The sequence below is a fragment of the Nematolebias whitei genome, chromosome 6, assembly GCF_014905685.2.
Source record: "Nematolebias whitei isolate Nwh7 chromosome 6, NemWhi1, whole genome shotgun sequence".
In the NCBI taxonomy this organism is placed as follows: Eukaryota; Metazoa; Chordata; class Actinopteri; order Cyprinodontiformes; family Rivulidae; genus Nematolebias; species Nematolebias whitei.
Window position 1 is genome coordinate 42,598,591 of NC_056503.1, and position 14,717 is coordinate 42,613,307.

At 41.2% G+C, this 14,717-nt stretch overlaps 1 protein-coding gene across 1 annotated transcript in view; it reads right to left on the reverse strand.

Moving 5' to 3' along the window:
* The window catches only part of yap1 (Yes1 associated transcriptional regulator), a 41,236-nt gene extending 27,449 nt beyond the window's left edge, over positions 1–13,787 (reverse strand). Inside the window, exons 1-2 of the mRNA XM_037677632.1 lie at positions 13,528–13,787; positions 9,342–9,577 (exon numbers count right to left, since the gene is read on the reverse strand). Coding sequence (XP_037533560.1) covers positions 9,342–9,577; positions 13,528–13,728 — 437 coding nt within the window. The 5' untranslated portion in view covers positions 13,729–13,787. The remainder of the gene's footprint in view (positions 1–9,341; positions 9,578–13,527) is intronic.
* Between the last annotated feature and the right edge of the window lie 930 nt (positions 13,788–14,717).

Sequence of the window (14,717 nt, forward strand, 5' to 3'; positions counted from 1 at the left end):
GACACCTAAAACGGCAATAACTTGTTCAAATTTAGCAATATTGAGCTAAAATTTGATGCGAGTAGTTGACAGACATTCACAACGCATACTTTGAGCCCTAACATTTCTTGCGAGATTTACTTTATTGCATTGGTGCACGTAACGTATTTTATTTACAAGGTTTGACCCAAATGGCTACAACTCTAGTTCCTTCTCATCCCAACTCTGGCATGAAAGGCAGCAGGTGATATGCTTTCCTTCAAAGACTGATTGGCAGTAAATTTAGGTTTTGCGTTTGTGAAGAGGCCCATTTTTTGAGTAAAAGCTAAACCTGACTAAGTATAGTCAGGTCCTCTGAACGGTTTCTTTTTGTTGAAACGTTTCGTCTCAAGTCCAAAACCTTCATCGGTCCGAGGAGCCACAAAAAACCCAGTCCCATAAGTAGAACACTCTCACAGCGGGCCAACCAGTTTGATGATGATGAGATGGTTTCTGGAGTCCGCCCTCTCCCCCGCCGACTCATCTGAGGTATCACTCTATAGAACATTTTCTTTGTTAGATGCCATTTTCTTAAAATGCATGTTATTTCTCTATATTACCATTCAAGTCATCCATCTTTGGCTGAATTCTAAATTGATCTGCAAAGAGTAATGATGGCGTATTACCATCTGTTAACGAGATCCAAGTTTTTATTCAATTCTATTATTTACAACCTACTAAGAAATAAATTATCTCGGTGGTTTAAAGGTCTCTGAGAAAGTTGTGCTCCCAGCACACCAGCAGATCAAAGCTCGACGCGATGCCAAACTGATTTTTTACTCTGCTGACTTTGCTCTTCTTCAAAGCCAGATGTCAAAATCCACATTTTACTGCCCTAAAATAGGGGAGTGAAGCTATGGATGTGCAGCGGTGATGAAACACTCCCACAGCTGAGTTGTCAAAATGTTAAAAATGGGATCCTCAGGCCGCAGGGACTCCACCCAGGGAGTATATGCTTGGAAAGTGGTTGAGGCAGATGAGTATAGAGCGCACAGAGGGAGGCCCGACGCAATCACTCCTCAAAGATGAGGACCACCACCTCCTCTCTGGTTGACTGGGGATGCCTGACTGCCTCTCTATCAGCAGGACATCATCAAGAGATTATTTGGGTGACCTCGATGACCCCTTTGTGGCTTTAGGTTTCTCTTTGAAGGATGGTTTGTTCTGTCAAACTCACTAATGAAGAAACTAATTCAGAAAGATCCGGCAGTGAGTAAAGCTCATCCGTACTGCTCTTAATAGATCAATCCTAGTACGAAAGGTTTGTTTAAATCGACTGCGGATAGATACGTCAGAATTACATTAACGTTTGCTTTGTCCGTTTTGAGTACAGCTTTATACATGATGAGTTATAACCCCCACCTTGGAGGGTCCACTTCTCGGTGGCGATGCCCTTGGCGACAGTGGAGGCATTGATGTCTGAAACAGAGGTGTTACATCAAGACTTTGGTAAACACTAGGCCGACTTTCTCACAGTCCCGTTTGTGTACTGAGCTGACAGGCCGCAGTCGAACAGGAAGGTTCTTGTCTGTGTGTGGTCAATAAACCAGAAGTTTGTCAAACACAAAGTTGCTCCAAATGAGGGCTTCACACAGACTCACGGCCCATTCTCCTCGGCACCATTTGTGACCGAGCATGTGGCCTTGCTTCAGAACAGCCAAGTATGGAATCCCAACTTGTGGATTTATTGTTTAAAGTTTGACCGAGTGCTGTAGTCACAGAGATAACGTCACAATAAAAGTCAAATCCATTTTAGACACCATTTTACAGTTATTGACAAAAAAAACAATACATGTGCCAATGAGTCCGTCTGGAAGGGTGTTTCTCTAAACTGCTGTTGCGTTAGAGTTTGAAATTAATTTCAATAAGGTTTGGATGTGTAAAAATAAGAAACAAAAAAGAAAAACATAAAAATGAACATGTACCTATATTACATTGTTAAAATATTAATTTCATTGGATACTGGCAAACAATCCAAGCACGGTTGAACAAAATGTACCAGTAAAATAGTGACTTTATTCAAAAGAACACAAATAAAGAGTCTACTGGGATTAAAAAAGGTCTAGGTTCTTAGTTGTCATTCGCATATGTGGTACAAGAGGTGGAACGAAATTGTGTACACAAGGTCCCAGTTAAATCCAACAATAGCAAAAGTATTGAGTGTAAAAAGAAATGGTAAATAAGGGTCTAAGACATAAACTAAGGTATACGCAAAACGAAAGCCAAACGGTATGATAAAACATCTAAGACATACACTAGTCACTGATAGTGCAAAACAATACACAGATACAAAAAAGGCAACATAACAGTTTGAATTTGAAACTGTAGATTTTGCCTGCATTCAAAAGGTAATCAACTATAAACTACATAGTTTATAAACTGCCCTATTTGATATAGTTCAGAAAGACTATGTTTTATTTATAGATTACATCTAGAGTTTGTAGTTTGCATGTAGGGGCAGTTTGGTGGAAACAGAACAAATAAGACAACTCAAGATTAAAAATGAGGATCAAGCAGGACGGTGGGGCGCCATAAAAACAGAGCTCGGCAATCAAACACATGCAGACACTGTACTGCAAGACTTTGGCTAGTCTAACGAAGTTGAGTCAGGTCTTCTGGACGGATTCTTCTTGTTGAAACGTTTCGTCTTTTGTCCAAAAGACTTCTTCAGTCTGAAGAGCTGCAAGCAAACAGTCTTATAGACAGCACCTTCTCATAGTGGATCAACCAGTTTGATGGTGACAGCCAAAACCAGTTGTTCACATGCAAAAAGCAGATAATGACTGAAAGCAGAGAAGAAACCCAAAGAGGACTCCAGTCAGCCATCAGGTGAAAAGGAGGAACCCAGACCAGTGGTCATTCCGTACGTTGCGGGAGTTTCAAGAGAAACTGAGACAATTTTTTTTTTTTAAACATGACATCCCAGTGTCTTTTAAACCCCAAAATACATTATGGAATAAACTGGTTCAGCACAAAGATCCAGTCCCCCGGCACAAACAGAGTAATATTGTGTAAGTTGTTCAGTGTCAGGAGGGCTGTGATCAGTCTTACATCGGGGAAACTAAACAGCCACTGGCCAAAAGGATGGCCCAGCACAGAAGATCAACATCATCAGGCCAGGACTCTGCGGTCTACACTCATCTCCAGGCCAGCGGTCACTCTTTCAGGGATGAAGATGTTCACATCCTGGATAGAGAGGAACGATGGTTTGAGAGAGGAGTAAAGGAGGCCATCTTTTTGTTGTTAAACAGGGCGGAGGCCTCCATGTTCAATAGTCCCCCTTACAATGCTGTTATTGCTAGTATCACTCAGCCCTCTGTGAATAGCAAGCGGCCATCAGGGTACTAACGTTCAATTGTTAGGCTGATGGTCCTCCTTTTGCACATGAACAACTAGTTTTGGCTGTCACCAACAAACTGGCTGATCCACTATGAGAAGATGCTTCTCATAAGACTAAAAGAGGCCATCATACTCCATCTGAAGCCGAACAGTCGCCTCGCAGTCACGTAGTTGCGGGACGTTCGTTTTCGCAAACACCTTTCATAGGCCAAGCAACAATGGCACAGAGCTCCTGTGAAACCCCTCCCGCTGCACACATCGCCACACGGGTTTCTTTCTGCCAGAGTCTCCACTCCATCTCTGCCGTTTGGCCACAAATCTATCATGAAGAAAGCTCCACACTTTTCAGCAGACAGACTCCTCCATACATGATGTCTGCACAATCTCCAGCCAGGAGGTTTTGGCCATTTGCCTAATTTAATGTGTTTGATGAGTCATACAATGAATGTCTGAGCACATTTCCACACTGACGAACACGCCCACAAACTTCTGACCAATCACAATAATTGGCACATACGCTTGCGAGAAAAAGTTTGTCCCGGGTCTTGTGTCGAGACGGGGCGGGCGAAGCTACTCTGCGAACAAAATGACGCGATTTTCATCACGGAACTACATCAATGAAAGCTGATTTTGTTGCTTTGGATGGTGTAGGACCTGACTCAACTTCTACCTGGATTATTGAGCATGAATCGGTACATTTTGTTAGACTGGTTTCTTCCGCTTGTTAACTCGTTTCAACTTTATTTTCAACTATAGCCTACGAGTGTCTTTAAAACCCAGGTGCATACTTAAATCTTAGCATAAATATGTACAAATACATCACTTAAAAAAAAAAAACTTCATCCTAAATGCCTCTTCGATTGACGACACCAGTGTTGACCTGTTTTCAATCACTTTGGCTGATTGTGTAGTAGTTGGTGGCCATTACCATATTTTCCTACAATTTTTTAATTAAGGACAATAATCAGTGAAATGAGAGAACTGTGCTGATTTTGTTTATCAATTTGGGGATTTGATTGACTTTGAAAACCCACTAACATTGCTTAAAATATATGCAGCATTTTAGCATTAAAAAAAAAACTAAACACTAAAAATTACCACTAAAAAATAAAAACACTAAAGTGAAAAAAAAAAAAAATCAATACAGTCACATGAAGGGTGAACAAATTGATTCTTCATCACAAAGACAAGCTAGTTACCTTGATTGTGGGAAACAGTCTACCAAAAAAAAAAATCTTTAAGAGATTTAAGTGTGAAAAGACAAAAGTGTCCGTCCACACAGAACTCTACCTGCCCCTGAGGGCAAACAATGGCTTCTCCCCCACAGCTTTCTCCTCAGCTTAGGGCCGACTTCCCACGAACTAAAAGACCTTTCAAAGCTGCGTTTAATAAGCCCCGGAAACAGTGATTACCTCGCTAAGTTCACCGGAGTGTCTAAATTAGAAACCTTCATTAGTTTATGAGCCGCCCCGGACTCCGGCCCTGCCCCCGTCCCAACACTGAGCAAGGTGACCCAACCTCTGTGGCCCCGCAGCCATAAATCAAAGGTCCCACACTAACGTGCTGGAAGAAAGAGGAGAAAAGGTCAACAGACTTTGTTGACAGTCTTCCAGTCTTTGTTTTTATACAAAAGCCTAAAAAGGAACAGTTCTTAGAAGAATAGCTAAAATACAACTTTTTTTTTTGTAATGATTGGCAAATATTTGGGTTTAGTTGACCTGTTTTTCTTATTAAACCATAAAAAAACTTCTTTTTTTTTTAATCACGATCTATTAATAATTTCAGATTTAGTCACTGTTTAAGTAAAATCAATGTGTTCTGTTAAACTCGCACCACGTCCAACACTTTCAATCAATGATTAATATTTACATTATCGAGCCTGAAAAGAGCTGAACTTTCTCGGTGTGAAGAACACGGGCAAACCTTTAACAAAGCATCAGCTCTTCCATTGCCATCTTTAAACTTCATGTCAGCCATTTGTCTATTTTGGGAAAGCTCACATGAGTCTCAACAGGCCTGTGGTCTGAATAAAGATCAGTGTTACACTGCTGGGACAAAAGCAGGGCCACAGTCCCTCCTGGCCATTCTTCGAGTCATCTCCACATGGCTGCCATTTAACTCCACTGACACAAAAGAGGGCATCAACCCAGAGCCACGGCTCCATTCATCTTAAAACTGACTGTTTTTTTTGTTTTTTTTAAGGGAGCAGGACACAGACATCTGCTGAACTGCTGGGACGCACAGAAGCCAATCATTATTACCCGCTGAATAATCCTGCAGTGTCCCAATAAACGAGAAGAAACAGTATCTTTAAAAACTTTCACCTCGGCTTGATTTATCTCTAAGGACAACAGCAGACGTCGGAGTGAAATGTGAGCCCACACGCTCTGCTCAGCTTTGCTCTGCTGGCTGGTGAACTCCCCACCCCCACCGGTCCCATCCATCCGCCCGCCTGCCTGCCCACCCACACACACACACAAACGCTATCTGGCTCTGATTCCCTCCCTCTGCAGCACGTCTCCGTCAGACAAGCCCTGTTTATAAATAGAAGAGCGTCTCTTCCAGCAGTTCTGCCGAGGCCACCTTTATTCCAGATCGAGTATCTACACTTTTGATGTGGAGCGTTTGGGAAAAAGTCTCCTCCTTTGGCCTCACTTGAACACAAACCCTTGTGCAGAACAATTACAGCAGATGCAAGACACGAGAAGTTCTACGCCGATTTACTACAGTAAACAAATGCTTCAGGCGAAAAGCGCACGTCGTATCTTAAGGAGGAACGCGCTCGTGCTGCTACACCAAGTGTTTTACAAGTTTACATTTTAAAAGAACATCCTTAGATGTTCTCCAGATGTGTGACCTTCAAAACATCTGGTAATAAAAAGCTTGTTTCTGATACAAATGAATGTGAAGCGAACATGTTGGTCCACAACGTGTTGCAGAGTACTACAGTATATACAGTAGTACAGTAGTCCCTCGCTACTTCGCGGTTCAACTTTTGCAGACTCGATCTTTCAGGGTTTTTTCAAAATAACAAAAAAAAAAAAGAGATTGTACACGACCCATAATTGTTAACTTTAATATTACTTGCGTGATTGGGACAGTACGGAATACAGGAAAAAGTTAACGAAAAAATACTTCGGACAGGCGCCGCCATTTTGTAGTTTTTTCTCGGTAAGCCTACACTGTATCGCCAGTCAAAAGGACTACATTTCCCAGAAGCCAGCAGTGCACTACCCAGAATTCCCAACAGAGCTTCCAGCCATTGCTTTCCACTGAAATGGAGGGAAAGTTTCGATCCAATCCGAAAAAATACGGTGCTTATTCATTGTGACTTTGGCGCTCAGTGGATGCAGAGAGCCGTACGGAACCGACTGGGAATTGGACCAGGACTGGACTTCCAGCATCATCGGTAAATCTGAGAGCTGCTTGCCGGCCCATGAGGCCTCTCGAGTGGGGAGGTGTCACTTGGAGGTCCGGTGTTTTCTCCGGCGCTCACTGGGACTTTTTTCATCCAGATTTGGACTCGATCGGGAACATTGTGTGGTTTTGTTTGTAGTACTGTGCAGTACAGATACATATGTTGTTAAAATGTCACGTTTAAGAGTTCAGAACATTGCAAGAGTGTGAGAAGCGTTTTTAAAGCCTTAATATACATAAATACTAAAATAAATATAGCGTTCCTACTTTGCGGTTTTTCACCTATAGTGGGGGTGTGGAACGCAACCCCCGCGATAGCCAAGGGGCTACTGTATACAGTACTTGAGGGTTATGAGTAGTCAGTAACTTACTTGCAGTAGACTGCAATTAAATTTATCTCATTCTGGAAAATCAGAATGAAATTCTCATCAGGGAATTAAACTGAACCAATACCTGCTCCTTTTAAAAGAAGCATGGACTTTGTTCTTTTAAAAGAGTAAATTTGCAAAACTGAAACGACTCAAACCTAAAAATGCAGCAGTGGTTTAAATTCATTCAACCTTTATTTATACAGGTTAGTCTCATTGAGCCTCAGGGGCTCATTTACAAATAAACGCCTTTGGCATCAAATAGTTAAAACACATTGGAGACACTTAAAAGTCTATTTTGCAACACGTGTAGTGATCCAACACAGCACTCTTCATCGTGAATACCCAAACACGTCTACGTGAACAACCATCAGATGCAAAGCGACGCCGTGTAAAGGGTTACGATAAGGCATCCACCCAAAACGCTGTTCATGTTTTGCAAATTGGGTTGTTTTAGATGGTTGAAATTCATTTAGCGGTTAGCTGGACTCATCCACAAAATAACTCTCGATTCTCCAAAATATGATCATTCTGAATGCCATCTCCTGCAGGTAAGACACTAAATCCTCAGAACTTCTCCACAGAAACCAACTTTAAGGATCTGAACTAAGCAACAAGCTGAAGCGCTTCTCATTTCCCAGCTAACTACAGATGTAATTCCGATGGTTGGTGTGGAGAAGATCCGCTGGTTAGCAGATGAGTTTTGCAGAACTGCCCGTCCTTTGCAGTCTGTGCTACAGTGGTCCATTGTTTCTACTGAAACCTGAGACCAAGAAAATGAACACTAAATACAGCAGAAGTCCCTCAAGACTTCTCTTGTTTGCAGACGCCACCAGATTTAATAACCTACAATCTAACTTCTGTAATTGTCTCCTTCGGAGCACACTGCCCACTATTGTGGACTGTAGCTGATTTGAAAGTTATTGTCAGCATTATGCAGATGGAACAGAGCTTCAGTGTGAGACAACAAGCTTCCCTGGTAACTTGGGACTCGTCATGACCACTTCAGTTACAAATGTTACATCTTACAATTAATTTTGAACAGAGTTCTCAGTCTGGACTTGTTATACTTCATATAAAGACGAGCAAAACAATTTTAAACCTACCTACATCATTGGTAAAAGCAATTGAAATAAGCCGCACAACTTTTTTTTTTTTGTCTCCACGTTGATGACACTGTATCCTTAAATTAAAAAAAAAAAAAATGCAAGCAAAATTTGCAACTGGATGGCAACTACCACGAGCACTTTTTAACTAACGAAACAGTGAAAATGACTGAAAACGGACCAACAATAACGCAAATGAAAGCGCCACTTGGGAATAAGTCCAAAAACTTTGATGCATCTGTGCCTGTTTATGCTCAGATTTACTGAAAAGTAGATAAGAAGAAAGGTCATGGAGAAGATTAGCAAAAGATGCACGTTTGAATGCTGAGCTGTTTTAATGGCGCTCCACCGCCTTCAGCAGCAGACTGACCCTTATATTTCCACCGAAACATCTTCGCAGGGATTCTACGCTTAAACAATTCCTCCATATTTGTTTACACACAAAGACTACAGCCAACCTAATGAAGATCGATCATGTGACGTTACCTTCTTTGTGTTAAATGCAGCTTTCGTTTATATCAAGTGCATACCTTCATTTCTGAATTGTATAAAAGATTCAAGGTTCAGGTTTGGTTAATTTGTCAAATGCCAAAAATCAACACAAGGTCAACAACGCAATGAAACGCTGATGCTGAGAAGGAACGGTCTCGACGCGCCCAAAAAGAAACGACAACAAGAAATACCAAAGCGTGCAGCAAAAATACAACAACAACAAAAAGGTGCCAAAAGTGAAAAAGAAATAGATCTACAGTGAGGTTCTGTTCTGTTAGCGGCGTGGTCTTGTTAGCAGCTACCCTTTATTAAGGTGACTTTATTGTCATTCGCATCACATGTGGTACATGAGGTGGAATGAAACTGCGTACTCGAGATTCCAGTCACACCCAAATATACACCTAAATATACAAATACATTTGGAAAACTACTGGAGTAAACTTCCAAACCGAACCATTTGATATAGTGTAACCTTATATGTGAGTTGACCGTTTGTGAGGGGAAACCTACAAATACAAATTTTAAAGTTGTATACACAACAAGTCAAAGACACAAAAAGATAGTAATGAAATAAAAATACACCTGCAGCGGGAATACTTACTTGAGAAAGTATCTCTGGCCAGAGGAAGTCTTGGCCATCTCCCACCCCGCGGGCAGGGGCACGTCATCAGGAATCTCGTAGGACGACTGACGGAGATGTTGAGGAGAAGCCCCCGCTGAGGCCATTCCAGACAGGGAGCCCCCAGACACAGCTCCCAACTGAAGGGAGGCTGGGGATGAGTGCGCACGGACGTGGTGGGGGGTGAGCACTGAGCCACTCCCAGCATCAGTGCTGGCCTGGGTTAGAAGAAACAAAATGATGTGAAACACACGCTGCACTGACAGAATTAAACGTTTAATAATATACAGTTTATTATTCAACTGGTTTGTCTGCTACACAAACAGCTCATGAACCACTGGATGAATTTCAATAACACACAAAGTAATCGTTGGAGGCTCATCTACAGCTGATTATCCATGCTGCTGAGCTCCTGCTGCTGATCTCATACTGCTGCAGATCATCTCATGCTGCTGATTATCCATGCTGCTGATCTCATGCTGCAGATCATCTCATGCTGCAGATTATCCATGCTGCTGATCTCATGCTGCAGATTATCTCATGCTGCTGATTATCTCATGGTGCTGATTATCGCATGCTGCTGATCTCATGCTGCAGATTATCTCATGCTGCTGATTATCACATGCTGCTGCTGATTATCGCATGCTGCTGCTTCGCATCTTATGCTGCTGTATTCATTTATACCCATCTGCTCACCACAGACTCATGTTCAGGCTTCTGTTGTTACGCCGTATTGTTTTACATTATTAGCGTATATCTTAGATCTTTTAGCGAATTGTTCGGTGTTTGTTTTAGCGCATATCTTAGATCCTTATTTACAGGTTCTTCTTAGACTTTATATTTTGCTATTTTTGGGTGTAACTGGGACCCTGAGTACATAATTTTGTTCCATCTCATGTACGTACCACAGGTGATACTAATGACAATAAAGTTTACTTGAATATTTGAACTTGAATACTTTAAGGACTGTAAGTCAGCCAGTTTTGCAGATATTGAGCTAAACTGCAGTATGGTACCAGGTGAGAGTCGAACACATACAGTGTCTACAAAACTATTTACCCATTTGTTTAAAACTTTTGTTGTTGTCATTAATCACCCAGTCAATACAAACTAACCAGTCAATACAAACTGGTGTTCTTTAGATGAATAGAAAAAGCTTTAATGTGAAAGTGAAATCAGATTTCTACATACATTACCGGTACGTTCTATCAATGTAATTTAAAAAAAGGAGACTGCATAAATATTCACTCCCCTTTAAAAGTGGCTGTCCTCATTTAACTTTGAAAACAGAAGTGAAAAGAACAAGTCAGGGGATAAATACAAATGGATTTCCAAGGCCCTAAACATCCACAGGAGTTCTGTTAAATCCATAAGCGAGAAATGGAAGGACTAAGGGAAATGTGTAAATCTACCAAGAGACGGTCATCCTCACAAAACTGGCAGTGCAAGAAGGAAAATGTTGAGACCAAAGACACCTGTGAGCACTCGCAAAGAGCTACAAGCTTCAGCAGGTGAGGTGGGAGAGACAGCATACAGGAACTGTTGCCAGGGTTCTCCAGTGAGAGATTTATTATGGGAGAGTGGCAGACCCAGTTGAAGAAAACTCTAATCAAGATTTGAGTCTCTCAACAATTTAGACACACTCAAGAAGATCCTTGAATAAAATATTTGTATTTCTTGGTGGTAAGGTGACAGGCCATGCGCATTACTTAAAGTAATAGTATTTTAATTAACTGGGCATTAACCTCTCACAATTAACACTGTTGCTTTCCAACCGTATAACCGTTTCTCAATTCAACTCAGTTTATTTATACAGCGCAACATTTTTGATTTTCTAGAATAAAAACAAAACTTTACTCAAATTACTTTTATTGACATCCCAGACATGTGTCTGTATGTATATATTTACATGTACATATTCAAGGATTCAAGGTTCTTTATTCGTCATACAAATCACATGGAGTACATGTGGTGGAAAGAAATTGTGTACACTCCCAGTTACATTCAACAAAAGTATTAAAATGTAAAGAAAAACGGTAATAAGATCTAAGATATTAACTAAGAAAAACATTAACTAAAAACATGCTAAGCACTAGCATCATAAAAATAAAAAAAAACACGCCGAACAGCAGCATGAACATGAGTCTGTGGGAGCAGAGGAGTACGAATGAAAACATTAACATGAAACAGATCAGCAGCAACGTGAAACAGATCAGCAGCAACAGGATGTGATTTTTCACAGTGATTATCCTGGTTAGAGATTCATGAGTCTAACAGCCTCAGGGTAGAAGCTGTTCCTCAGTCTAGTGGTTCTACAATTAATGCTCCTTAACCTCCTTCCTGAGGGGAGCGGGGCAAAAAGTGTGTGCTGGGTGAGTGGGGTCCTTCGTGATGCAGGTGGCCCTCTTCCTGCATCTGGAGGTGTAGATGTCTGATTGTGGGGAGAACGACTCCAACAGACTTCTGTGCAGCCTTCACCACTCTCTGCAAAGCTTTACTTTCTGCAGCTGTGCAGCCTCCATGCCACACGTTGATGTATATGCATTTATATGTATGCATGATATTATCGGCATGGTATTGGCTGATATTAGCATTAAAATATTAAAATTCAATATCGGTCATTCCATTAAAATACCTCGCCGATATAAAAGGCGCCGTTTTTGCCTACAGCGGCAGCACAAGGTGATGACGTTGCAGCGGCAGTGCAACGTGATGACGTCACGTGCGCCTAACCGATCTCACGGCGGAGAGGAAAATTCAAAATGTCAGCCGTGCGGAAGTTTTATTTTTCGTTGGCGAGGCTGTCGGATTCCGAAGACGACTACGTCGAGCCTCGCTACATCGTCCCCAGTCTGAGATATTTTTTCCGACGTAACGTTACCAGAGTTACAAGCCGTCATTTCCGACATCATTGAGACGCTAATATCCGATGGCACGACTTGTTGGATGGGTTTTACCTCAGACATTTGGACGTCGTGTTAGCCCCGTTAGCATGATTAGTCTTACGGCTACAACGGATAGACAAAAACTTTGATCTTAAAAAGTCTGTCCTTCATGCACAGGAGTGCAGAGGATCCCACACTGCAGCTAGGAACCTGGAACAAGCCTCCACAAGTGAGACAGCATCGCAGGTGACTAATGCTAATAAATAACATTTAACACTTTTCATTCAATACGAGTCAAAGTGTTATGCATATCATATAGCTGTTACTGAATATATGTCACCAGCTCTTACAGCTATTGCACAATTTTTGAAGCAAATAAAGAGGGCTATGTTCTGACGAAGGAACGTATACAAAATATCGATATTGGCATCCGTTATAGGCTAAATAAGTTTTAACATATCGTTATATTGGCCAAAAATCCAATATCGTGCATCCCCATTATATATACACACACAATCATGAATGTAGTACTCCCTACCACCTTGTGCATAGTCTTTTTCTAAATTAGTATTCTGCGTGTTTATGTCATGTCTTTTTTCTGTATAATTACAACATGTTACTGGATGCGTCAAATTTCTCCCTAGGATTAATAATCTGTGTGTCTGATTCCAAACTGCAGGAAACGTGAGTTTATTCATTGTACCATTTGTAAACTTGTCTATAAAACTTCAGGTGTCAACTTCGCCCACAGCATTTCTACAGACAGTTTTATTTTTCATGTGGTTGGACGTGCAGCTCTGTTTAGAAACGCCAACAGGCCCAGGGAAGAGGAGAAAGGCCCTCTGGAGCGCTGCAAAACCACGCATGCGCACTAGCTACAAAACTTTATTGAGGAGTTGAGAGATGAGGTTTTTTTGGGGGGGTGGGTGAATTTAATCACAGTACACTTTTTTACAGCACAAAAATCTTAATTTTATAAGCAATAATGTATTAATAAAAGACTGGGGAGTTTTAATTGTTTTAGCTAAATATGACTAAACAGAAAACTTTTAAACAAGTTCAGACAAAGTGAGTTTACAGGAAACCACAAGTTTCCGTGGATCAGCCTAATCCAGAAAGACTTCTCTCTGGAAGAGCCACACATACTTCACTCCTGCTACTTGTACATAATTAATATAGTTCTTTGGACACATTTGTACAAGTCGTGGTAACTAAAACCGGACCATCTTCAAACAGGATGGGCCCAGCTTCGGTTTGAGAAGAAGCGAGCAGGGCGGGCTTACTTGTCTGGAGTGGGACTTGGGCTCGGGGGGGTTGAAGAAGGAGTCCGGCAGCTTCCTCATCCTCATGGGCACACAGTGCGGGATGTTCGGGCTGGTCGGGTTCATCACGATGTTAAAAAGCGTCTCCAGGTCCGTTTCAGAGTCGCCCCGAACATGGACGATTTGGTGTCCGGCAGGAGGGTTGTGTTGGCTCGGGTCCATTTTGCTTAAAAAAAAAAAAAAAACTCAAAAGAATGTGAAGTTTAAAAATTAAATAATAAAAAAAAAAAGGTTTGGTAACTTTCAACGAGCCGATCCCAAACTCTTTGACACGCAGCAGGAAAAGTGGAAATCTCGACGCCGCTCAGTAAAAGTTACCTGGAGCCATTTTTTTTTTTTTTACTTTTTCTGGAACTTTCTGTTTTAAAGTGCGCTAGCTGTCAAAGTAGGCAGTAAAAGTTCTCCCGCTGTTTCCAGCTGGCATACTTGAAAACGTAACGAAGTTGTCCACACTGGAATCTGTGTTGTCGTCCGGCCCCGACTCACTCACTCACTCACCCCCACTCCACAAAAAAAACAAAAAAAACGCAAAGAAATACAAAACAAAAGCAAAGAAAGTTTCCTCCGGTTCTCAAGTAAGGTGAGCGCAAACTTGTAAGTTTTGTTTCAGGAGAACGTCATGGTTAGCTGCTGTGCAAATCTCCACAGCTCTCTGTCTCAGGAGAGAAAAAAAAAAAAAAAAAGTTTCCTCCCGTTCACTCCAAACTTTGGGCAGGACATCAAACTTTATCGTTTTCCAGAGGCGGAGCTAGGCTCTGGCTGGGATCAGATATTTTAAAGGTACAGTCCACCACAGCCACCCCACCCCCCCACAAGGTAAAAACAACTGCTTCTTTTGGCTACATGAAATAAAATCTGTTTAGTTGAGTTTAGTTTAGTTTGAATTATTAAAACACTATGATGGCGATGTAGGGCCACGCTAAAAAAAATTATATTGCCATAAAATTACGAGAATAAAGTCGTACGAGACGTTTGTTTTTTTTTTTTAACAGCTGTCGTTAATTTGCTTTTAATGTTTAAATTTGCCCCTTTTTAAATGTTTTACTGTGTTTTTATGTGTTTTGCATTGTTGATTTTATTTTTTAACCCATGCAAAGTGTTTTGAATATTTAGAAAAGCGCTATACAAATAAAATGTTTTTTTTTGTTGTT